This window comes from Lissotriton vulgaris, chromosome 3_2 (genome assembly GCF_964263255.1).
Source record: "Lissotriton vulgaris chromosome 3_2, aLisVul1.2, whole genome shotgun sequence".
Taxonomy (NCBI): Eukaryota; Metazoa; Chordata; class Amphibia; order Caudata; family Salamandridae; genus Lissotriton; species Lissotriton vulgaris.
The window spans coordinates 292,976,952-293,002,609 of NC_141690.1; the positions used below are offsets into that span (position 1 = coordinate 292,976,952).

A 25,658-nucleotide genomic window follows, 5' to 3' on the forward strand; every position below is an offset into this window, starting at 1 on the left:
AATAAAGGTCAGAAATGAGCAGAAAGAAGCAGAATAGAGGTCAGCAATGAGGAGAAAGAGGCAAAATAAAGGTGAGAAACAAGCACAAAGAGGCAGAATAGAGGTCAGCAATGAGCAGAAAGAGGCAAAATAAAGGTGAGAAACAAGCACAAAGAGGCAGAATAGAGGTCAGCAATGAGGAGAAAGAGGCAAAATAAAGGTGAGAAACAAGCACAAAGAGGCAGAATAGAGGTCAGCAATGAGCAGAAAGAGGCAAAATAAAGGTGAGAAACAAGCACAAAGAGGCAGAATAGAGGTCAGCAATGAGGAGAAAGAGGCAAAATAAAGGTGAGAAACAAGCACAAAGAGGCAGAATAGAGGTCAGCAATGAGCAGAAAGAGGCAAAATAAAGGTGAGAAACAAGCACAAAGAGGCAGAATAGAGGTCAGCAATGAGCAGAAAGAGGCAAAATAAAGGTGAGAAACAAGCAGAATTGGGCATAATAGTGGTGAGAAACAAGGAGAAAGAGGCAGAATATAGGTCAGAAATGAGAAGAAAGAGAAGAAAGGTGAGAAACAAGCACAAAGAGGCAGAATAGAGGTCAGCAATGAGCAGAAAGAGGCAAAATAAAGGTGAGAAACAAGCAGAATGGGGCATAATAGTGGTGAGAAACAAGGAGAAAGAGGCAGAATATAGGTCAGAAATGAGAAGAAAGAGAAGAAAGGTGAGAAACAAGCAGAAAGAGGCAGAATAATGGACAGAAACGTGTCAAAAAAAGCAGAGGAAAGGTCAGAAATGAGCAGAAAGAGGCAAAATAAAGGTGAGAAACGAGCAGAAAGAGGCAAAATAAAGGTAATAATTTAGCAGAAAGAGGCAGAATAAGTGTCAGAAACCAGCAGAAACAAGCAAAATGGAGGTCAGAAACAGCAGAAAGAGGCAGAATAAAGGTAAGAATGAGCAGAAAGAGGCAGAATAAAGGTAAGAATGAGCAGAAAGAGGCAGTAAAGAGGTCACAAAGGAGCAGCAAGAGGCAAAATAGAGGTCAGAAACAAGCGGGGAAGGCAGAATTAAGGCCAGGAGCGAGCAGAAAGAGTCAAAATAATGGGCAGAACAAGCAGAAAGAGGCAAAACAGAGGGCAGGAGCGAGGAGAGAAGATGCAGAAGAACAAGTAGTAAATGAGCAGAAGAGGCACAGAGTGTAGTGGACTGCAGGTGAGCTGGACACGAGGACCTTCACAAGGGGAGCTTGCATGAGTAACTACTCCCATGTGCCCCTACGTTATTTTACTGCGTACCCACTGACAGACCCACTCATATACTCAAGTGCCTACTCACAGACCCATTCATGCACCCACTCACACTTCCATTCAAGCACTCATTCACCCGCTCACAGCCCCACTGAGAGACTCACACACATATTCACAGACTCACTTAGAGACTCACTCACACACACACACATGCATCCACTCAGAGACTCACACACCCACTCACAGACCCACTGAGACACTCAAGGAAGGACTTTGAAGACTTTGAAACATAGGAGGTGGGTTTCCAAACTTTCCCAAGGCTGATCCGTGCTCTCAGCAAACCAGAGATCCAAAGTCCTTGTGGGGACCCTGCAACCTGAACCCCTGGACACCGTGACCATTTGCAGCTGCATATGCTTCCTGGTGATCCTTGAGGCTGTGCATTGGGCTACTTGTAGTCCAGACCCCGAGCAGTGATTCCACTGAAGATTACTGACCTACACTCCACGAGTGACCCGCAGGCTGGTATTTAGTGATTCCTCTCGAGGTCCCTTCGCGATCCCTTTTCCGTCCACTTGTGGGTCCCTAAGAAGGGTTCTTTAACTCTGACTGAGCTTACCTGGTTGCTCCAGATGTGCCCTGGCTCTCCATCGCTTGGGGAGTCACCTGAACTTTGCTGGTCCATCCAGAAGCCTTTTTACTGACACAGCATGGGTAGCTGTTGCCAAGGCTTGAAGGTCTCCTATCCGGACACCGACACACACCCCCGCACTCGACATCCTTCTTGGGACAGCTCACCTGCAGACTCTGGTTGCCATCAACATCTCCTGGCCCCCGTGGCAGCGGAGTCAAGCTTTACCTTATCGCACCTGAAACACCCAACCTGAAGTGACCCAGACTCTGTCTCGTCTGGTTTCAGGTTCTTCACATCTCCGATCCAGGCTTGGATCACACCAGATGCTTTTCTTCTCCACAGCAGCAGCACTTTGCAGCAACTCGCCATTGAAAACAGCGACGATTCCCAACACCATTTAGCACCTATGCGCCCGGCTTCCCTGGGTGAGGTAACACGAGTACTCCGGTGCTCACATGGGTGCTGGCCTTAGAACCTTCTAAGTCTGATAGGGTTTGCACCAAGTCCTCTCTGAATTGTCCTTAATCTTTAATATTCTAACTGTGACTTTCCCATAGGATTGTACGGAGCTCGTGGCTGTGTTCTCACACTGCAGGCATCCCTCGTGGGTCCCCTCTGTCACTACCTTGGGTGGTTCCTTGGGGTCCCAGCGATTCTACGTGCTTGAGGCACTGTGTCTAGTCAAGTCGTGGTTCTTATACCACTTTCTTAATATATGGTTTGGTCTCCCCCTGGGGTCCATTGTATATTGTGCTATTTACTGAAGTTCTGTTGTGCTGATAATGTGTATCTTGTTCTCTAATCTCATAAAGAGGTGAGTAGAGAGTGTTTAGTAATAAATACATATATTTTAAATATACCTTGTGTGGTTCCCCTTTCATTTGGTCATTCAAGAGGTTATAATCTGGTAAACCAAGCTGCTTTACACTCCTTCAAGGCTTTAGCCTGAAGGCTGCTCTCCATAGCTACCACTAGGATAGCTTTCAATAAAGGTTGTCTTAAACCTATCACAAATAAAGGTTGTTTGGACTGGTGCAGGGTGCCCACTATAACTAGTGGACAGCATATGCCAGGCCAACTTCTCACATTGGTGTGCAGCGGTGGGATTCAAGCTTGCTACTGCTTTACCAGAAAATCTCATTTGAGTGATAAACTGAAAACCACTATAGGTAGGTACATAGGTACATAAAAATAAGTTTAGAATATAGTAAGTTCTACTGAACTTAGAGTTGGGTACGGCAAGGATCTAGCACACACTTTCTCCAACTCAAGAGAGAATTTAGTAGTCCCACTAGAGTAGGTAGGTGCAGACACCACACTAGTATGTCTTCAAAGGCTGATGCCAGTGACTCTAGATTATCTAAGTATGACTATGTCCCATTTCCAGAATTGAGGAACATGTGTGCATCTGGGAAATTGAAGACAGGGAAACCCAAAGCCACATAAAGGTATTGCTTTTAGATGACCTCAGAAAGACCCCATGGTCTGATGAGGCAGGAAGGTTGGGTGGGGGAGACTGCTTTAGTTTGAAGAAGCTAAGCTTAGGATCAAGAGAGAGCAGCTGGCCTTAGACAGGGAATCCCTGGAGCTCAAGAGAGCTTCAAGAAGAGAGGGTCTAGGCCCCATGGTGGCAACTACAGTGTCCCTAGAGGTAGATAACATACTCATGACCACAGGAACATGAACACAGATGTCCCTCCCTACCAGAGTGGGGATGACATTCACAAATGGATAACTGCACTTGAGAGGGCCTGCAAAGTGACAAAGGCCAAGACAAGCTCCTCACTGTAAGAGAAGAGGATGCTGATAATTACAGTGTCTTGAAGAGTGCTCTGATTGATGGTTTTGGCCTAGCCATTGAACAATACAGGATAAAGTTCAGAGATACCCAAAAGGCTCAGACTCAGGACTGGGTTGACTTTGTAGATTGTGCTACTAGGGCTCTGGAGGGATGGTTACTTGGCAGTAAGGTGTGTGATTTTAAAGGATTGTACAACCTAATTATGAGGGAGCAGATCCTTAATAATTGTCAAAACAAGATGTTGCATCAGTACCTGGTGGACTCTGATCTGACCTCTCCCCAAGAATTGGGTCAGAAGACAGACAGATGGGTCAGAACCAGGGTGAGGCAGAAGGTTCAGAACCATGGGGACTCCAAGAAGCAAGATTCTAAAAATCTGATAAGGGTGGGGAAAAGGGTAAAGACCAGAAGTCTTCTCACATGCCCCAAAAATCTGCATCTGTTGGGGAGTCACAATCCAACAAGGGAAAGACAAAAGAAACCATGGTGTAAAATCTGTAAACAGAAAACCCATTGGACACGTGATTGTACCAAGTCCAAAGACTCAACTTCAGCCACCATTGCCCGTAAGGCAACTGCTCCCCCTAGTTCAGCTCCAAGTGGTGGTAATCAGAATAAGGGTGTAGTAGGGTTAACCGTGGGTTCTGAGATGAACTCTGGCCTAGTCAGAGTTCCAACCCAGGCTGTACTGATCTGTGATGGAGGCATGGATATGTCCTCCTTTGTGAGTCCCAGCAATATGGGAAAATACAGACATCAGCATTTGATAAATGGAAAAGAGGATTTAGCATTCAGGGACACAGGAGCAAGCATCACAATGGTGACAAAAGAAAGATGTGGCGGCTCCTGAGCAAATCATACTCTGGGAGATGTACCAAGTGATTAATGCTAGCAATGTCAGGACTGACCATGCCCTGGCAGTTGTTAATTTCTCCTGGGGAGGGGTAACTGGCCTCAAGAAGGTTGTGGTAAGTGCAGACCTCCCTGTTGAATGCTTGTTGTGCAATGATTTAGAAACTTCAGCTTTGGCTGAAGTGGAGCTCAGGACTCATGCAGAAATGTTGGGCATCCCTGCAGATGTGTTTGCTATGACCAGGTCACAGGCAAAAATGTCATCCACTGAAAAGGTCCTGGATCCTGGAAAAATGGACCAGGCACCTTCCAAGAAAAGGAGCAGGAGGGGTAAGGCAGGGTCTTCCCCCTGACTCAGAATACAGATCAGTCTCTTGAGGGAGATGATCCCAGTCCTGATGAAGGAACTGATTCCAGAGGAGCTTGAACCTGATCAGGTTGAGTTCTTGGGGACAGGGGGCCCTTCCAGGGCAGAGCTGAGTCAGGAGCAGCTGAGCTGACCTTCTCTTGAACCCCTCAGACAACATGCTGTTGCTGAGGCTGCTGGGAGTGCTAGTGGGTCCCATAGGATCTACTGGGATGATGGACTCCTTTACTCAGAGAGTAGAGACCCCAAGCCTGGTGCTTCCAGGAGGTTGGTTATACCTCTGAAGTTTAGGGGCTCCCTATTGACACTAGCACATGACATCCCTTTAGCAGGTCACCTAGACCAAAACAAGACCTGGGACAGAATTGTCCCTCACTTTCATTGGCCCCACATGTCTGAAGATACAAAGAAGCTTTGTCGCTCCTGTGTCACCTGTCAAGCCAGTGGTAAGGCAGGTGGAACAACAAAGGCCCCCCTGATACCATTACCTGTGGTAGGGGTTCCCTTTGAAAGGGTAGGGATTGCCATTGTTGGCACCATGGATCCCCAAACAGCATCTGGGCTAACCCTGGGCGTAGTTCGCGTAGTAGCACTACGCGTAACTGCGCGAAGTGCATTTCGCACTACGCGAGATACGCGTATCACCACGCGAACTGCCTAGTACACTGTTCGGGATGATTGCACAGTGCCAGATGCTTGTTCGCACTGTGCAATCATTGAAAACGGCATCTCGCACAGTGCAAGCTGTCGTTTTCTGCCGCTCGAGTAGATTTTTACTCGAGCGGCAGCTTTCTCAATATGGACTGGTAGTTTCTTATTGCGAGCGGTAGCGATCATGCGCGACCACTCGCAATGAGAAACCTGACCTCCCCGCGTTAAGAATCTCGTCGGGAGGTTTATTTTCCTCGCTCGCAATCAGCAACTTGATGTTGCTGATCTGATCGCAAATGAGGAAAAAGTCTCGCTGAGATGTCATTTTGCTAGCTCGGGGTTCCACATTGACGTTGAGAACCGCAAGCGAGCATAAAATGCCAGCTACTCTACGCTACGCGATTTTGCACTGTGCCACGTGCAGTTTGCGTACCACAAAGTACCACAAACTATGCAAACTTCAAAGCGTAGCGTAGTTGTCCGCCCAGGGTTAATCTGGGCACAGATTTATACTGGTCTGGTGGTGCTGGACCATGCCACTAGGTATCCAGAGGCAATCCCACGTAGGACCACCACAGCTCCTGTGGTGGCAAGGGCCGTCCTGGGAATCTTTTCCATGGTGGGTTTTCCTAAGGGAGTAGTATCAGACAGAGATGCAAACTTCATGTCTAGTTACTTAACTGCTATGTGGAAGTAGTGTGGAGTGAATTATAAATCTACCACCCCGTATCACCCACAATGCAAAGGTTTAGTTGAGAGATTCAAAAAACCCTAAAGGGCATGATTAAAGGTCTCACAGAAAAGCTTAGGCGCAGATGGGCCATACTTTTGCCTTGCCTTCTATTTTCCTACAGAGAGGTTCCACAGAAGGGGGTTGGTTACAGCCCATTTGAACTTCTGTTTGACATCCAGTTAGGGGTCCATTGTGCTTAGTGAAGGAGGGATGGGAGTTACCTCTCAAACCCCCTAAACAGGATATTTTGGACTATGTTCTTTGTCTCCGCTCCAGGATGGCTGAGTACATGAAGAAGGCAACTAAAGATCTTGAGGCTCGCTAGGAATTGCAAAAGGCCTGGCATGACTAAAAGGTGGTGCTGACTGTTTACCAGCCAGGGCGGAAAGTATGGGTGTTGGAGCCTGTGGCCCCAGTAGCCTTCCAAGACAAGTGGAGTGGCCCTCATACCCTAATTGAGCAGAAGGGAGAGGTCACCTATCTAGTGGACCTTGGAACTCACAGGAGCCCCCACAGAGAGGTCCATGTCAACAGGCTCAAATCATATGTTGACAGGGCAGACATGGGCTTAGTCATAGCTACTGACGATGGACAGGGGGAAGAGAGTGATCCACTCACTGACCTGCTCTCATAGAACCCTAATGATGGTTCAGCAGATGGAGTAGCCTTGGCAGGCAGCCTCACTGACTAGCAACAAACTGATTACAGACAAGTTCTATACCAGTTTAGACATATGTTCTCACTGACTCCAAGTCAGATTACCTGGTGCACTCATGAAGTGGACACTGGGGACAGTCTGCCTGTTAAAAATAAGATTTATAGATAACCTGATCATGTCAGGGACTACATCAGGACTGAAGTCCAGAAGATGTTAGAATTGGGAGTTATTGAACCCTCAGATAGCCCTTGGGCTATCCAGTAGTCTTAGTCCCCATACCTCACACCCATGGTGGCAAGAGAGAAATGAGGTTTTGTGTTGACTACAGGGGTCTCAATGCAGTCACTAGGACAGATGCTCATCCAATTCCAAGGGCAGATGAGCTTATAGATACTTTGACCTCAGCCAAGATTCTGAGCACATTTGACTTGACAGCTGCTACTGGCACTACCAGTTTGTGGTGATGCCCTGTGGTTTGAAGAATGCACCTGCCCCTTTTCAAAGGTTGGTGCACAAAGTCCTTAGAGGCCTGGAATACTATAATGCAGCATACCTAGATGATATTGCTGTCTTTAGCTCCACCTTGGAGGATCACCTGGTCCAACTGAGAAATGTTTTGAAGGTGTTGGACTTGGCCCTTCTGGCAGGTTCACCCCTAAACTTTTTTGCTTTTTAATGGTGACCTAGTGATGGTGATTTTTGGTTTCTGCGCACTTTCACTGTGTCCCAGTGGAAAGTGTGTGCGCTCTCTGATTGGTGAGATAGGCCTGCCCTCCCATAGGAATGCATGGGGAATGTATGTGTCCCTGGTAGTTCCTGATGCGTGGGGTGTGCAGGCTCTAGTCTGGCATGTGCGGACTCGTGTGATTGAATGCTGCACAATGATGAATGCGGTGTGTATGTGTCTAGTGTGGAAGTGCCACTTCTGGAAGTGTGCCTGTCTGTGCAGTGAATGTACTGGCGTGTGATTGACTGGAGCTGGCTGGGGTGCCATGCTCCATGAGTCATGATGAGTGTGCCCAGTGGTGAGTGTGGAGATTAGCATGCTGATGGCTGGGGAGGAGTGCACCTGGCTCCTGAATAGGGCTGGGCTTTCCCCACACAATGATCGCTCCGCCCCCTGTGGTGCGTCTAATGACCCTAGCCTCCCTAGTGAATAGAAAGGGTGGTTGAGCACATCAAGGGTTTCTCCCCCACCCTGCCCCTGAGACAAAGGGTTTTAATGTATAAAAAGGGTCTGTGTCCCCTTGCAATTTGTTCTCTTCCAGGATCCTATCTGAGAGGGGGGCTGCTGCTGGGCGCCAGGAGGAGCCGCCACTTGGGACCGCCTTCCTGCCTGGAGGGCCCAGTGAGCTGGCCCCTGGCCAAGCCTTGCCCCCCCCTGCCTTGCTCTGCTAGGAGGACCTTTTTGCTGGACTGGTGTTCCTCTAAGCGCCTGGAAGCGCTTCTTCTTTGTTATAGCGCTTGGGAGCGCTGTATTCCCCTCTCAGCGCCTGGAAGTGCTTTTAATTGCTGGTATAGCGCTTGGGAGTGCTTTAATTGTCCAAGCCGGTGCCCACCGCATTTGCCCAGGATTACGGATTTTTATCGAGTGCCCACCTCGATTTATTGCTGCTACTCCTAAAAGGGAGCCCACCCCGCCTATTTTGCCGCTGTTTGCCCTGTTTATTGTTTCACTCGAGGGAGCCTACCCCTCAGTTAATTTAGCCCCTTCCTACAGTGCCTGGACAGGCCGCCGCGCTGCCCACGAGAACCCGGAAGTTCTGGGGTCAGGACCGGAAGTCCCGCCCCGCAGCCGTGACGAGGGAGGCAGCCGGCGTCTCTCCCTCCCACCCGGGGCTCCCAAGTGCGAGGGAGAACCCCGGAGAGCGCAGGAAGAGTGCGGAGAGAGCCCAGAGGAGCAGGAGCTCTCCTGCAGCAGCCGCCCAGAGAGGAGCAGTCGAGAACCAGAAGTCGCTAGTGAGCCCCGCAGTGTGCAGCCGGGGCTCCGGAGAAGAAGCAGAGCCACCGCACCAAGGAAGCCTGTGAGTGAGGGCTCGTGTGGGTCTTGCATGTCCCCTGAGCGCCCCCCCACCATAAATAGCGGGACGCTCCTCCAGCAAGGCGGCACTATGTGTTTTGAGTTCCCCTAAGAGGGAACTCCAACGTCAGGGGCATATTGGTCATTGAACCTTGAGAGGCTCCCAAAAGGCAGCAGTTACCTTGAAAAGCCCCATGGGGGCCCGCGCAGTTCCCTTGTCCCCTAGAGTGGCCCCAGTTGACAGAGGGCCGCTCCAACGACGGAGGGGTCATTTTGTGTGAAGAGTCCACGAGGGCTCAGGGGGCCCATTTTCGTCAGGGGTAGAGCGACCCCAGAAGGCAGCGGGCTGCTCCCACCTTGCCCCACAATTTTATCCAGAGCCACGGAGGTTCTAGGGGGCATTTTCTAGTTTTAGAGCCCAGAGGGCTCCAGGGGCATTCCACTTATTTAGAGCCCGGCGAGGCTCCATGGGGGGGACAGCCATTTGTCCAGAGCCACGAGGCTCCAACGCTGGCCCCATCAGTGTCTACACAGCTGCCCAGCACTTAGTGGGCAGCTGCTACGTTTAGGTTCCCCTGACTTTGGGACACAGGGCGTCCTAGCCCCAACGAGGCCAGTTGGCTCAGGGACAGTCACAGGTTGTGACTTATGTGAGTGCTGCGCTATTGTTCTTACACCTCTGAATGTTTTTAGGCATCATGTGTTTTCCTTCCCTGCACCTCTGAATGTATGTATATGTATGTATAAACCATTTTATAGCGCGCTCTATTACTTGGGAGTATCCTGGCGCAATGGAGAAAGGCAGAGAAGACAGAGCAGAGACCAGCTTATGCCACACTGGCGAATAAATGGGTTTTCAAACATTTCTTAAACTGGCCTACGCACTGAATGGAGCGCAGGTGGAAGGGAAGGGCATTCCAGGCCCGGGCAGCAACCACGGCTATGGACTGACCCCCTAGTCTGGTTCGCTTGAAGCGAGGAAGAGTCATCTTGAACAGGGAGGATGATCTGAGAGCTCGTGGAGGGGCATAGAGGGTAAACTGTTTCTTCAGATAAGCAGGCCCTTGATCGTGAATTGCTCTAAACGAGAGCACTAGGGATTTAAACAAGATGCACTGAGACACAGGCAGTCAATGAAGGCTGCGCATGTGAGAGCGAACATTCTTCCATCTTGGGACACTGAACAAGAGGCGGACAGCGGCGTTCTGGATAACCTGCAAGCGTTTGACCAGATAAGCAGGAATACCGCTAAACAGAGCGTTCGCATAGTCCAGTCTTGCCAAGATGAGAGCTCGGGCAACAGTCTCTTTTGCTTCTCTAGGGAGCAATGGGAAAAATCTTCGTAATACAGTACACCCACCGCATCCTCACCTCTAAGGAATGACATTACTGCAGTCTAGCGCCGAGACACCCAAGGGTAATTGTTCGCGCTCTATAAGTGTCAGAAAATAAATAAATAAATAAATAGTGTTCTCAAAGTAGCAAAGCATGTCCCTGATAGTTTCTTTATGTGGTCCTCAAATCTTAGGTCCTCCCCAAACCATATACCCAGATTTTTTGCGGGGCCACCCAACACCTTGGGGCTAGGAATGTTCGGGGGCCACAGTGAGTTTTTAAAGCTGGAAGGGAAAGAACGGTAGAAGAGGACCTCAGATTTGTCCTCATTACATTTCAGCTGGGCCATAGTCAGCCAGCGAAAGACTGAGGAAAAACAGAGCTGGGCTGCTGTGGTATCCAGTTAGTCGTCCGGCCAGGTGAACAGCAGTTGTGTGTCATCGGCATACCCAATAATCTTAGCCCCGTACTGTTCCGTCAGGTAAACCAGGGGAGTGATATAAACATTGAACAGTAGGGGACTAAGAGTGGATCCCTGAGGGACCCCCGTGAGGAGTGGTTTAGGCTCAGATGCATGGGGCGGCATCCAGACCTGTTGTGTCCTATCTGTTAAGAATGATGACAGCCAGGCCAGGGCGCAACCACCAATGCCAATCGCAGACAGCCTGGCGAGGAGGAGCTCGTAGGGAACGGTGTCAAATGCGGCAGAGAGGTCCAGAAGAATCAGGACCGCTCTGCCGCCACCGTCCAAACACTCCCGGATTGCCTCCGCCATTTCAACCAGAGCTGTCTCCGTGCTGCAGGCCACCCTGAAACCTGATTGAGCTGGGTGGAGGGCATTGGAGGTCTCAACAAAGTTCTTGAGTTGGCGAAAAAACCACTTTCTCACAGATTTTGGCCAATGCTGGCAAAAGGGATATAGGACGATAGTTCCCTGGAACAGCAGCATCCAGCCCTGGTTTTTTTAAGAGCGGCAAAAGCTTTGCCTGCTTCCAACCTGTGGGAACTATTGCTGAGGATAGAGAAAGATTCACTATCTGGGTGACCTCACTGCAGACTGTACTGGCCACTTCAGAGAGTACCCGGGCAGGGCAAGGGTCTGAAGGTGAACCCGATTTGAGGGACTGAAGAAGTGGCAATATATCACATTCAGCAACTACAGAAAAATCCGTAAACTGCTGAATCTCGCAGTGACATGGCATAAGGGAGGAACCAGCCGCTGAGCTGGCCACTGGCAGCGCAGAAAGCAGGTCCTTCTGAATCTTAGCTATTTTATTAATAAAAAAGTCAGACAGTTCCTCGCACCATTGAATGGAGGAAGGTAATATGGATGCATCAGCAACAGGGGATAAAAAGCTTTTAATAATGGAGAAAATATCTCTGCTGTTGTTTTCCGCTCTGGCGATTCTCCCTGCATAGTAGCTGCCTTTAGCTGTCTTAATAGCGGTATAGTAGTCCTTTTGGGCTGTGCGCAGGGCGGCCTTTGCCTCCGAACTATACTCGAGTCTCCATGCACGCTCCAGCTTTTTGCACCCCAGTTTCAACACCCTCAACTCGGTGAGAACCAGGGTTGAGAAGGGGTGCGCCGGAGCCTTGACATAGCAGTGTGTTTCGTAGAGGCATCAGCCGCCTGCAGCACCCACCCATTGAAGCCGCTAACCGCCTCGCTTATCTCAGGGATTAGCGTCGGGCGGGCTCTAGATAGAGCCTGGCCGAAGGCAACCACATTGACCTTCTGGGGGTGGCTAATGGGCAGTGCAGAAGCTGATCTGCCTACATCCTCCACCTCCCATGAAAACCTAATCAGATCGTGATCAGACCACGTCACTTTCTCTGAACTTAGCGCCTTGATGGGGAAATTAGAGCAGACTAGGTTCAGAAGGTGACCACCAACATGAGTTGGAGAAACCACCCATTGTTTAAGTTGAGCCAAGTCGAAAACTTCCCCCAAGCGGCGAGCCTCAGTAGAGTCAGAGACATCTACATGAATATTGACGTCGCCAACCAGGAGAAATTTCGGAAAGCTCAGGGCCCGTGGCACTATACATTCCTCCAAGACATCAATAAAGTGGCCAGCATAGCCTGGAGGCCTATAGATCAATGATCCTACCAGAGTAAAATGAGGATTGATAGTTAAAGAGAAGTGGAGAACTTCTCCATCAACCACTGTATCGGAACTGCTCAGTGGAGAAGTGCCACCTCTCCCTGTAAATTACTGCTAGTCCGCCCCCTCTGCCTGTGATCCTGTCAACCCGCTGCGCGAGACCGCTGCGCGTTCTATGGTGCATCGCTATTTGAGGCCCAAGCCCCTCCCCCAGCTGGACCGCTAACTCGAGTCCAGCAGGGGTCCGGGACTCACCAAAGATGGCGCCCAACCTGGCCCTCCACAGCAATCGGCACCAGCAAGCTGTGGTGGAACGGGGCACAGGGAGGCCGGGAAGCAGTGTACAAAGTATTAAAAATGGTACAATGAATTACACACAACACAGCACAATTATTAAATCAATTGGTTGTTAAAAAACTGTTTTTAAAAATCAGCTATTTCAGTAATGCTGCGGAGAGCGAGTGAGCAGAAGAGAGTCTCTCGCAGTCTGCTCGCCTTTCCCAAACGATATAGCAAGGTGCTGCCACCACCCTGATCAGAATGTGTTTTGATGTGTCATGTGCTAGGTGTTCTTGCCTATACCCCTAAATGTATGGTGATACTTAGGTGGTTGTTTTTCTCCTAGTACAGGTATTGCTAGGGAGGTCCTGGTTCCCTGCGCAATATTTTCCTAAGGTGGTTAGGGTTGCGTAGGTGGTACTTACCTGGTACCAGTGATTACTGGTTGTGTGCTTTATGTTCTATTTGGTGCTACAGTGATTATTATTATATGTGCTATGTGCTAATTATAATTCTACCAAGTTCTAAAAGTGCCTATTCCTGACAGTGGTCCATGTGGCCCTGTCTTGTACAAATCCCCTGTAAATTCTGCCCGTGCCTGTTGGCACATTGTAAAGTTTGTGTTTTTATCTAATGTGTTTTGGTACAATACAAAGGCTATTTTTATATATAACCTTGTGTGGAGTTTCCTTTGTGGTGGGTCTTGGGTGTTGTTGCTGGGGTACGTGCGCAAACACTTAACTCACATTGCCTCCGAGTTTAGCCTTACTACTCGTGCTACATTACCAAGGGGTGAGCAAGGGTTATCTTGGCGTGTAACTCCCTTGCCCTGACGTGGAAGTGGTGGTCTCTGATTAACTTTGGCGCAAGCCCTGGCCAGCCAGGGATCCCATTTCTAACAGCAGGCCTAACTATCAAGGCCAACAAGTGCCAGATAGGGCAGATTCAGGTTGTGTACCTTGGCCACCTTGTGGGTGGAGGCCAGGTTCAACCATTGCAGAGCAAATTTCAGACCATCATGAGGTGGGGGCCGCTACTGATTGAACAGCAGGTCTTGAGTCTGTCGTAGGCTCAGTGGGAGGGTGATCCATGTCTTGGCGGTGAGGTGGGAGAAGGATCTCCCGCCGGTGGTCGTTCTTCAGATGCACGGGAGGGTGGTGAGTGAGAGGTCAGCGTAGCGTAGCTGGAGGTTGGGGATGTAGAAGGAGAGCCGTCTGTTGAGGTAGGCTGGGCCGGTCTTGTGGAGTGCCTTGTGTGCGTGGATGAGGAGTTTGAAGGATATCCTCTTGTTGACAGGGAGCCAGTGCAGGTTTCTCAGGTGGAGGCTGATGTGGTCGTGTCGTGGTACATTGAGGATCAATCATGCCGAGGCGTTTTGGATGCGTCGTAGTCGATTAATGAGCTTGGTTGGGGCTCCCGCGTAGAGGGCGTTTCCGTAGTCGAGTCTGCTGCTGACGAGGGCCTGGGTGACTGTTGGACTTGGCCCTTTCTGCAGGGTCATCCCTGAACTTTTTGCCTTCCTCCAATATTCTCTCTGACCTGTTTTTGTTGGTTTAATGACTCTGGGCACTTTACCACTGCTTACCAGTGCTAAAGTGCAAATGCTCTCCCTATTTGTAAATTGTTATGTGATTGGATTCCATGATTGGCTTATTTGGTTTACTGTCAGACCCCAATAAACTGCACCAGGAGTGCCAGGGCTTGTAAATACAAATGCTGCTAGTGGGCCTGCAGCACTGGTTGTGCCACCCACAGAAGCAGCCTTTTAACCCTTTCGATGCTCATGACGGAACGGATCCATCATGAGCATCGGTTAAGCTGTGTTCATGACGGAACTGTTCCGTCATGACCACGCCCGTTTGCATTGGGGCCCAGCACAGGGGGGGAATCTGGATAGCATGCATGGGGTTAAAATGTGTCTAAGGTCTGCCATTGCAGAACCTGCGTGCAGTCTGGTACTGTCATGCTGACTGCACAAGTGCACCCACTTGCCAGTCCCTAAACCTTCCCTTAACTTCATATTAGTCACCCCTATGGTAGGCCTAAGGGCAGGGTGCATTGTAAGCATAAGGTAGGAGAAGCCCTGATGTGTGTGGCATGTCCTAATAGTGAATTACAGCCATTTTCATTTTTCACTGTAAGGCTACCTGTTCTCATAGGCCAGAATGGGCTGCTGGAATTATTACACTCTATAATTCCAGCAGGCTCAGGGAACATGGTAGAAAGTCAAGTTTAGTATGCCTGAACTCAGAATAATAAAATACATCTTTTAGGAAAGTTTATTTTAATATCTTGTGTTTGCAAATGCCACTTTTAAAAGTTAGCATTTGCTTGCCTGACTATTTCAGCCCGCCTCTGCTAGGATGTGTATCTGGCTGTCTGGTTTCTGTGAGTGACAGGGCTGGGGGATTCCAGGGGACAGACTGGGCTGCCAGGTGGTGAATAGAGGGATTACCCCCAGGATAGGTGGGAGGAGTGCCCCTTGACTCTGAATAGGGCTGTGCTCTGCCACCACAATGCGGGCTCCACCTCCTGCGGAACATCTAATGTCTCTGCCCTGCACCCTGAAAGAAACAGCAAGAGTATCCAAAACAAAGTGCTCCAAAACTGGGCTGAACCAGGCTCAGGCCCCCTGGCCTGCAAAGACAAAAGAAACTGTGTATAAAAGTAGGAGCCCTGCTCCTAAACATTAGATCCTGTTTTGACCACGAAGAACCTCTGCCCGACTAGAAGGACCAGGAGAAGCTGAAGGAGGAAAGACTGTCCCTGACCTGTGGGACTGGTCTGCAGTTGGTGCCTTGCTGAGGAAAGGAGAGGAAAAGACCAGAAAGGACTTTGCAGAATTTGTGCCTAAAACAATCTCCAAGGGCTTGGGATTGAGCTTGCCCTCTGAACAGAGTCCCAGGAGCAGTGGACTCTATCTTGCGTTTGCTGACAAGTTGCTGGGACTTGCCTGATGTCCTTGTGCCGCTGGAGTCCCGCCTGAAGTGTGTCTCGCTCACCCCCCTTTGCAGCCCGTGCCTGGCTGCCCCCGCCTCGAGCCGCGCCGCTCTCCCCCTGAGCCGCGTTAGCTCTGCTGTGCCGCCCGCATCCTGCCCCCTCTTCCTCTGAGCCGCACACCTTTGGGTCACCCCAGCCGCTGGAATAGTCCGGAACCCCCTTGGGGAGGCGAGAAACGCGCGTACGCTTGAAGTGTACTGGCCGCCTCCCACCCACTCTGGCCTGCTTAGAAGATCACCCGCCTTGTCCAGCCACAACTCGAACGGAAGGTACGGTCCGAACCTCTAAGGCGAAACACCGGACCAGAAGAGAGCCGCCGGTGCTATCCGTACCCACCGCTAGGTGCCGCCTCGTTCTCGCAAACTCGCACCAGACTCCCCAGTGGCTCCAACCCGTCCGGTTAGGTGCATACTTGAAACGCACATCGGACCGCCCGCACTCACGGTACGGTCCCCTTCAGCGAGTGGATGCAGAGGTGGTTGGTCCAGAGGAGTTCGGTGGTGTGGCTGATGGAGATGTGCGGGCTTGAGGAAAAGACGGGGCGAGCATGTGGCCTGCGGAGTGGGTGGGCGTTGTGATGAGTTGTCTCAGTCCGAGGTTGGCGAGGTTATCGATCAGGTCTGTGGAGTTGTTGTTATTGCTGTTCTCAAGGTGAAAGTTCAGGTCTCCGAGGAGGATGTAGTCATTGGAGGTCAGGGCGTGCGTGCTGATGAAGTCAGCGATGTAGTCGCTGAACTGGGGGCAGGGTCCGGGGGGGCGGTAGATGAGGGTGCCTCTGAGGGTGGAGTTGGGGTCTGTGAGAATCTTGAAATGCATGTGTTCGGTGGTGCTGAGCACGTTGTCGGTGCTAGTCGAGACCCTGATGCTGTTCTTATGGACGATTGGCGATTCCTCCTCCGACTCCATTGGTGCGGTCTCTGCAGGTGATCTTGTAGCCGTCTGGGATGGCTATGGCGATGTCGGGTGCGGAGGAGTTGTTGAACCAGGTCTCTATTAGAATGGCGACGTCCGGGAAGGTTGTGTTGAGCAGGTCTCAGAGCTCAACGGCGTGTTTGCGTGCGGAACTGGTGTTCAGTAGTATGCATCGGAGGTGGTTGAGGTCTTTCTTGGTGGGTGGCTCGTCGGCTCTGTGGCTGGTGTAGTTGCAGTTTCCATAGGTAAAGGGACCGTGTGCACGTTTTGGGGCAGCCTTGAAGCAGTTGTGGGTGCGTCCGGGGTTGAGAGCGTGCGGAGTGCTGGCGTCGTTCGTCATGGCGGGTGCGGGGGCCAGGAATTCTGGCGCTGGGCACGGTCCAGGCGCGGATGGGTGCAGACGAGCTTGCCGCGCACCAGCAGCACAACCTTACAGTGGCCGGCATGTATGGGGAGGTGGGAGTGAGGAGCAGCTGGGAGACGGGAGGCAGGGGCAGCGAATGGGCAGTCAGGGGGGCGGAGCAGCAGGGGACTCAGCGGCGGGGGCTGTGAGGGGCGACGAAGGAAACAGAAGGCAAAAGGGCACAACAATTGAGGGGGAAACGAGTGAAACCGAGGGCAGAAAGGTCACAAAAAGGGCAAAAAGGTCACAAGAATACAGAAAATTGGGTGGAAACGAGTGGCACAGAAGGCAAAAGGTCACAAGAAAGAGCGGAAAGGTCACAAAACACGGGGGGAAACGAGTGGCACAGAAGGCAGAAAGGTCACAGAAATTCAGGGGCAGCTAAGCAACAGTAGGCAAAAAGGGGCAGAGAGACACAGGGCTGCGAGGGGAGCCGAAGGAAAAACCGGGCAGAGAGACACGGGGGCAGCGAGGAGAGCAGAAGGGAAACCGGGCAGAGAGACACCGAGGCAGCGAGGGGAACAGAGGGAGAGAACGGGCACAGAACACGTACAGGTAGCGGGGGAGACAGACAACAGCAGTCCCAGACACAACAATGAAAATGCAGTCACTACAATGGGAGAAATGAAAGAAAATACAGGCAATACAATGGAGGATGAGCAAACCTACGGCCTACCACTGTCCACCAGGGATGAGGCGGAGGTGGTAGCCTGCGGGTGGAGGAGGGCCTCGAACTTCCTCAGCAGCGGCAGCAAGGCAGAGAGGCACAGGCTGTGCTGTGTGGAGGGGGAACAACCTACCTGGAAGGGTCAGGGGTTGCTCTACTCACCGCGCAGCGGCCGGCCTATATGGGGAGGTGGGAGGGAGGAGCAGCTGGGAAGCGGGAAGTGGGGGCAGCGAATGGGCAGTCAGGGGGCAGGCCACAGGGGACACAGCAGCGAGGTGCGACAAAGGAAACAGAAGGCAAAAGGACACAACAATTGAGGGGGAAACGAGTGGCACAGAAGGCAGAAAGGTCACAAAAAGGTGACAAATATACAGGGGGAAACAAGAGGAACAGAAGCACAAAGGTCCCAAAAAAGGGCAGAAAGGGCACAAAAAATGGGTGGAAAGAGTGGCACAGAGGCACAAAGGTCACAAGAAAGGGCAGAAAGGTCAGAAAAAACAGGGGGAACGAGTGGCACAGAGGGCAGAAAGGTCACAAGAAAGGGCAGAAAGGTCACAAAAAATGGGGGAAACGAGTGGCACAGAGGCACAAAGGTCACAGAGATGCAGGGGCAGCTATGCAACAGAAGGCAAAAATGGGCAGAAAGACACGGGGCTGCGAGGGGAGCAGAAGGGAAACCGGGCAGAGAGACACGGGGCAGCGAGGGGAACAGAGGGAGAGAATGGGCACAGACCATGTACAGACAGAGGGGGAGACAGACAGCAGCAGTCGCAGACACAACAATGAAAATGCAGTCACCACAACGGGAGCAATGAAAGAAAATACAGGCAATACAATGGAGGATGAGCAAACCTACGGCCTACCACTGGCCACCAGGGATGAGGCGCAGGTGGTAGCCTGCGGGTGGAGGAGGGCCTCAAACTTCCTCAGCAGCGGCAGCTGGGCAGGGACACACAGGCAGAGCTGTGGGGAGGGGAAGCAACCTACCTGGAATGGTCTAGGGTCAGAGCTTTCTTGGGCCTGACTGGGTACTATAGAAGAATTGTCAAAGGTTATGGATCCATAGTGACCCCTTTGAATGACTTAACTTCTAAAAGAATGCCAATGAAAGTTCAGTGGACAGTCAGCTGTCAAAAGGCATTTGATGATGATGACCTGAAGCAGGCCTTGTACACTACTCCAATTGTGCAAAGTCCTATCTAATCCAAAGAATTAATTGTCCAAACAGATGCATCTGAGTTTGGGGTAGGGGCTGTGTTATCACAATTGAAGGTCAGGATCAGCCAGTAGGTTTTATTAGCAGAAGGCTGACCTCCAGAGAGAAACGTTGGTCAGATATTGAGAGGGAGGCCTTTGCTGTGGTTTGGGCTCTGAAGAAGCTGAGGCCATACTTGTTTAGCACTCACTTCACTGTTCAAACAGACCATAAGCACCTCGTATAGCTAAAACAGATGAAGGATGAAAACCCCAAACTTTTGAGGTGGTCCATTTCCCTACAGGGGATGGACTATACAGTGGAACATAGACCTGGGTGTAACCATGCCAATGCAGATGAACTCTCCAGATATTTCCACTTAGAACATGAAGACTCATCTGGTCAAGGTTAGTGTAATGTTCTTACGTTTTGTGGGGGGGTGTAGGAGAGTAGGATCTGCTTCTTATAGTTACCCTCACTTTTTGCTGATGTTTCAGTGTTTTTCGACTTTAGTCTGGCTGGGGCCCTGCTATCCAGAGCCCTCAAGGGGACCGTGCAACCCAAACCCCTGAACACCATGACCATTTGCAGCTGCATATGCTTCTTGGCAATCCCTGAAGCTGTGCATTGGGCTACTTGTAGTCCAGACCCCGAGCTGTGATTCCACCGAAGATTACTGGCCTACACTCCACGAGTGACCCATGGGCTGGTATTTAGTGATTCCTCTCGAGGTCCCTTTGCGATCCCTTGTCCGTCGACTTATTGGTCCCTGAGAAGGGTACTGTAACTCTGAATGGGCTTACCTGGTTGCTCTAGATGTGCCCTGACTCTCCATCGCTTGGGGCACCTGGACTTTTCTGGTCCATCCGAAGCCTTTTTACTCTCACCGCGTGGTTTGCTGTTACCAAGGCTTGTTGGTATTCGATCCGGACACCGACCCCCCCAGCACTCGACATCATTCTTGGGACAGCTCACCTGCAGACTCTGGTTATTGTCAACATCTCCCGGTCCCTGTGGCAGCGGAGTCAAGCTTCACCTCATCGCACCTGAAACACCCGACATTGGTGGGTATTCGTCTATCGTGCCCCTGGTCACCCCAATGTGACCTAGACTCTGTCCCCTCTGCTTTCTGGTTCTACGATCCAGGCTTGGATCACCCTGGACACTTTTCTACTCCACGGCAGCACTTTGCAGCAACGCGCCATTGAAAAGAGCGTTGTTCCTGACACCATTTGTCACCTATGCACCCGGCTTTCCTGGGTGAGGTAGCACGAGTATTCCGGTGCTCACATGGGTGCTGGCCTTAGAACCTTCTAAGTCTAAAAGGCTTTTCTCCAAGTACTCTCCGAAGTGTCCTTAATCTTTAATATTCTAAACACGACTTTCACCTAGGATTGTACAGAGCTTGCGACTGTGTTCTCACACTGCACACGTCCCCCGTTGGTCCCCTGTGTCACTACCTTGGGTGGTTCCTTGGGGTCCCAGTGATTCTACGTGCTCGAGGCACTGAGTCTGGTCAAGTCGTGGTTCTTATACCACTTTCTTAATATATGGTTTGGTCTCCCTCTGAGGCTCATTCTATATTGTGCTATTTACTGAAGTTCTATTGTGTTGATATTGTGTATATTGTCCTCTAATCTCATTAAGAGGTTGGTAGAGAGTGCTTAGTAATAAATACATATATTTTATATATACCTGGTGTGGTTCTCCTTTCATTTGGCCATTCAAGAGGTTATAATCTGGTAAACCAAGCTGCTTTACACTCCTTCAAGACTTAGCCTGAAGGCTGCTCTCCATAGCTACCACTAGGATAGCTTTCAATAAAGGTTGTCTTAAACCTATCATCAATAAGGGTTGTTTGGACTGGTGCAAGGTACCCACTATAACTAGTCGACAGCATAAGCTAGGTCAACGTCTCACAGTAGGCACTCCTCAAGTCAATCCTTGAAAAGTATTTACTGCCAAACAACATCAGAATCTGTTCATTTATATTTGGCAAAGGAAAGCAAATCCAAGACTATGTTCTTGTTCAGGCTACACAAGTCAACATATAACCTTAGAGACCCATCGGATTTCCTTGCAATCACAAATGACGATAACTATTCTGTTGCCTTACCATTTCTATGACTTTGTCCACAATCATCATATGCGAAATTTCCTTCACTTTTACTCTCACAGCCACAGGTACCTTCCTCACCACAAGTTTAATTGGTAATGCACCTTTCTTGAGGTTAATCTGATGCACATATTCCTTGGTCTCTCCCAACCTATTGTTGAAAACCACCTCCAATTGATTTAAAATCTCTTCCATGCTCTTGTCTTTTACGAGCATCACATATTTGTCGGCCAGTAGATTTCCAACTATGTGCAGATTGTACTAGTTAAACATTCCTAGAATAGGCGGACCCTCAGCTGCCATGTACACTTTTCCTCTACACTACACTAAACAAACACTACAACATTATAGTACAATACACTACCAAAAAACAAACTAAAACATTATTCTAAAAAAACCACAACACAAACATTACAACACTACTTTTCCATTACCCTAAACCCTACAAAAGTAACACCCCCCCAAGCTCAAACCCCTTTACCTCTCTACTCTCCAGCGTCACCATCCCTTCTCCCGGTTCCTGCTTCCCCCTTCTTGCTTGGTGCACGTCGTTGTGAGGAAACAGCCTAAGGTTTGTCACAAAGACTTGGATAGCCGCCGCCATTACTCATTACATCGCAAGCGTTGTAAAAGCGTATGCGCTGTAATGGTATGCGTTGTAATGGCTGTTCCCCCCTCAAAAGAGCCCTGACAGCCTCAGACACAGTACGCTTCACTTGAAGACAAACCGTGCTGGATGTTTCTCTCACGTACACTTTTGACTCACTGACACTTCCAGTGTGTACTACTGCACTCTGCTGTAAAGCGCTTTGCCACCCCTCTCACAGTCTAGGCACATTATAGCAAGATCTTATATAAATAAGTGATGCTACTACTGTCTGAGCACGGACAAGATGCCCTGTCGCCCATTGCATGGCTTGCTGTCAGATTGTCAGCTGAAGTTACTTTAAAAAGACTATCTTTCCTCACCTGTCACTAGGGAGCTGATCTCTCTCTCCTCACCTGTCACTAGGGAGCTGATCTCTCTAGGGAGCTGATCTAACTCTCCTCACCTGTCACTGGGGAGCTGATCTCTCTCTCCTCACCTGTCACTAGGGAGCTGAGCTCTCTCTCCTCACCTGTCACTAGGAAGCTGATCTCTCTCTCCTCACCTGTCACTAGGAAGCTGATCTCTCTCTCCTCACCTGTCACTAGGGAGCTGATCTCTCTCGCCTCACCTGTCACTAGGGAGCTGATCTCTCTCTCCTCACCTGTCACTAGGGAGCTGATCTCTCTCTCCTCACCTGTCACTAGGGAGCTGATCTCTCTCTCCTCACCTGTCACTAGGGAGCTGATCTCTCTCTCCTCACCTGTCACTAGGGAGCTGATCTCTCTCTCCTCACCTGTCACTAGGGAGCTGATCTAACTCTCCTCACCTGTCACTAGGGAGCTGATCTAACTCTCCTCACCTGTCACTAGGGAGCTGATCTCTCTCTCCTCACCTGTCACTAGGGAGCTGATCTCTCTCTCCTCACCTGTCACTGGGGAGCTGATCTCTCTCTCCTCACCTGTCACTAGGGAGCTGAGCTCTCTCTCCTCACCTGTCACTAGGGAGCTGATCTCTCTCTCCTCACCTGTCACTAGGAAGCGGATCTCTCTCTCCTCACCTGTCACTAGGAAGCTGATCTCTCTCTCCTCACCTGTCACTAGGGAGCTGATCTCTCTCTCCTCACCTGTCACTAGGGAGCTGATCTCTCTCTCCTCACCTGTCACTAGGAAGCGGATCTCTCTCTCCTCACCTGTCACTAGGAAGCTGATCTCTCTCTCCTCACCTGTCACTAGGGAGCTGATCTCTCTCTCCTCACCTGTCACTAGGGAGCTGATCTCTCTCTCCTCACCGGTCACTAGGGAGCTGATCTCTCTCTCCTCACCTGTCACTAGAACGCTGATCTCTCTCTCCTCACCTGTCACTAGGGAGCGGATCTCTCTCTCTTCACCTGTCACTTGGGAGCTGATCTCTCTCTCCTCACCGGTCACTAGGGAGCTGAGCTCTCTCTCCTCACCTGTCACTAGGGAGCTGAGCTCTCTCTCCTCACCTGTCACTAGGGAGCTGATCTCTCTCTCCTCACCTGTCACTAGGGAGCTGATCTCTCTCCCCTCACCTGTCACTAGGGAGCTGAGCTCTCTCTCCTCACCTGTCACTAGGAAGCGGATCTCTCTCTCCTCACCTGTCACTAGGAAGCTGATCTCTCTCTCCTCACCGGTCACTAGGGAGCTGATCTCTCTCTCCTCACCTGTCACTAGGGAGCTGATCTATCTCTCCTCACCTGTCACTCGGGAGCTGATCGCTCTCTCCTCACCTGTCACTGGGGAGCTGATCTCTCTCTCCTCACCTGTCACTAGGGAGCTGATCTCTCTTTCCTCACCTATCACTAGGAAACTGATCTCTCTCTCCTCACCTGTCACTAGGAAGCTGATCTCTCTCTCCTCACCTGTCACTAGGGAGCTGATCTCTCTCTCCTCACCTGTCACTAGGAAGCAGATCTCTCTCTCCTCACCTGTCACTAGGGAGCTGATCTCTCTCTCCTCACCTGTCACTAGGGAGCTGATCTCTCTCTCCTCACCTGTCACTAGGGAGCTGATCTCTCTAGGGAGCTGATCTCTCTCTCCTCACCTGTCACTAGGGAGCTGATCTCTCTCTCCTCACCTGTCACTAGGGAGCTGATCTCTCTAGGGAGCTGGTCTCTCTCTCCTCACCTGTCACTAGGGAGCTGATCTCTCTAGGGAGCTGATCTCTCTCTCCTCACCTGTCACTAGGGAGCTGATCTCTCTCTCCTCACCTGTCACTAGGGAGCTGATCTCTCTCTCCTCACCTGTCACTAGGAAGCTGATCTCTCTCTCCTCACCTGTCACTAGGGAGCTGATCTCTCTCTCCTCACCTGTCACTAGGAAGCAGATCTCTCTCTCCTCACCTGTCACTAGGGAGCTGATCTCTCTCTCCTCACCTGTCACTAGGGAGCTGATCTCTCTCTCCTCACCTGTCACTAGGGAGCTGATCTCTCTAGGGAGCTGATCTCTCTCTCCTCACCTGTCACTAGGGAGCTGATCTCTCTCTCCTCACCTGTCACTAAGGAGCTGATCTCTCTAGGGAGCTGATCTCTCTCTCCTCACCTGTCACTAGGGAGCTGATCTCTCTAGGGAGCTGATCTCTCTCTCCTCACCTGTCACTAGGGAGCTGATCTCTCTCTCCTCACCTGTCACTAGGGAGCTGATCTCTCTCTCCTCACCTGTCACTAGGAAGCTGATCTCTCTCTCCTCATCTGTCACTAGGAAGCTGATCTCTCTCTCCTCACCTGTCACTAGGAAGCTGATCTCTCTCTCCTCACCTGTCACTAGGAAGCTGATCTCTCTCTCCTCACCTGTCACTAGGGAGCTGATCTCTCTCTCCTCACCTGTCACTAGGGAGCGGATCTCTCTCTCCTCACCTGTCACTAGGGAGCTGAGCTCTCTCTCCTCACCTGTCACTAGGGAGCTGAGCTCTCTCTCCTCACCTGTCACTAGGGAGCTGATCTCTCTCTCCTCACCTGTCACTAGGGAGCTGATCTCTCTAGGAAGCTGATCTCTCTCTCCTCACCTGTCACTAGGGAGCTGATCTCTCTCTCCTCACCTGTCACTAGGGAGCTGATTTCTCTTTCCTCACCTGTCACTAGGAAGCTGAGCTCTCTCTCCTCACCTGTCACTAGGGAGCTGATATCTCTCTCCTCACCTGTCACTAGGAAGCGGATCTCTCTCTCCTCACCTGTCACTAGGGAGCTGATCTCTCTTTCCTCACCTGTCACTAGGAAGCTGAGCTCTCTCTCCCCACCTGTCACTAGGGAGCTGATATCTCTCTCCTCACCTGTCACTAGGGAGCAGATCTCTCTCTCCTCACCTGTCACTAGGGAGCTGATCTCTCTAGGGAGCTGATCTCTCTCTCCTCACCTGTCACTAGGGAGCTGATCTCTCTCTCCTCACCTGTCACTAGGGAGCTGAGCTCTCTCTCCTCACCTGTCACTAGGGAGCTGATCTCTCTCTCCTCACCTGTCACTAGGGAGCTGATCTCTCTTTCCTCACCTGTCACTAGGAAGCTGATCTCTCTCCCTTCTCATTCTGCAGGTGACTTGACTGTCTCACTGAGATGATCTCTTCTTTACTTCTCACTCTGAGGATTACTTAACTGTGTCACTGACATGATTTTACTCACTTGTCACTGTGAAGACTACTTGACCGTGGCAGTGAGATGGACTATTTCCATTCCAGGAGATACTTTACGGACACACTGGGTGAATTACCCAAGTCACTGATATGACCCCTTCTCTCCTGCACAGATCCTGGCTGTGATCCTCGAGCTGCAGCACCTTCGAAGAGCCTACGAAGCGGCCCTGGGGGGCTCCTCTCATCCCGAGGACAGACGCGCCAAAGGCTGGGTGTCGCGAGTTGCATTGATAAAGGTGGGTGCGTGAGTGACAGAAGATGAACACTGACCGGTGTCTGTGGGGGGTGGAAGATGGTCCTGCTTCAAGAGAGGGTCATTTATTAGATACAACCTTTTGTATGAGCTCTGGATCTTGCAGATTGGTTTTCATCCTTGTAAATCCAGGACTGCAGAAACCGAGACGAAAAACAAGAGACTGGATGAGTCCTGAGATCTTGAGATCTCTGTGTCCAGTTCCCAGAAGGTACAGAA

At 50.7% G+C, this 25,658-nt stretch overlaps 1 protein-coding gene across 1 annotated transcript in view; it reads left to right on the forward strand.

Annotated features, from left to right (window-relative positions):
• Window positions 1-25,658, forward strand: part of LOC147725734 (uncharacterized) — a 421,410-nt gene that overhangs the window by 382,890 nt on the left and 12,862 nt on the right. Inside the window, exon 13 of the mRNA XM_086964424.1 lies at window positions 25,300-25,422. Coding sequence (XP_086820550.1) covers window positions 25,300-25,422 — 123 coding nt within the window. The remainder of the gene's footprint in view (window positions 1-25,299; window positions 25,423-25,658) is intronic.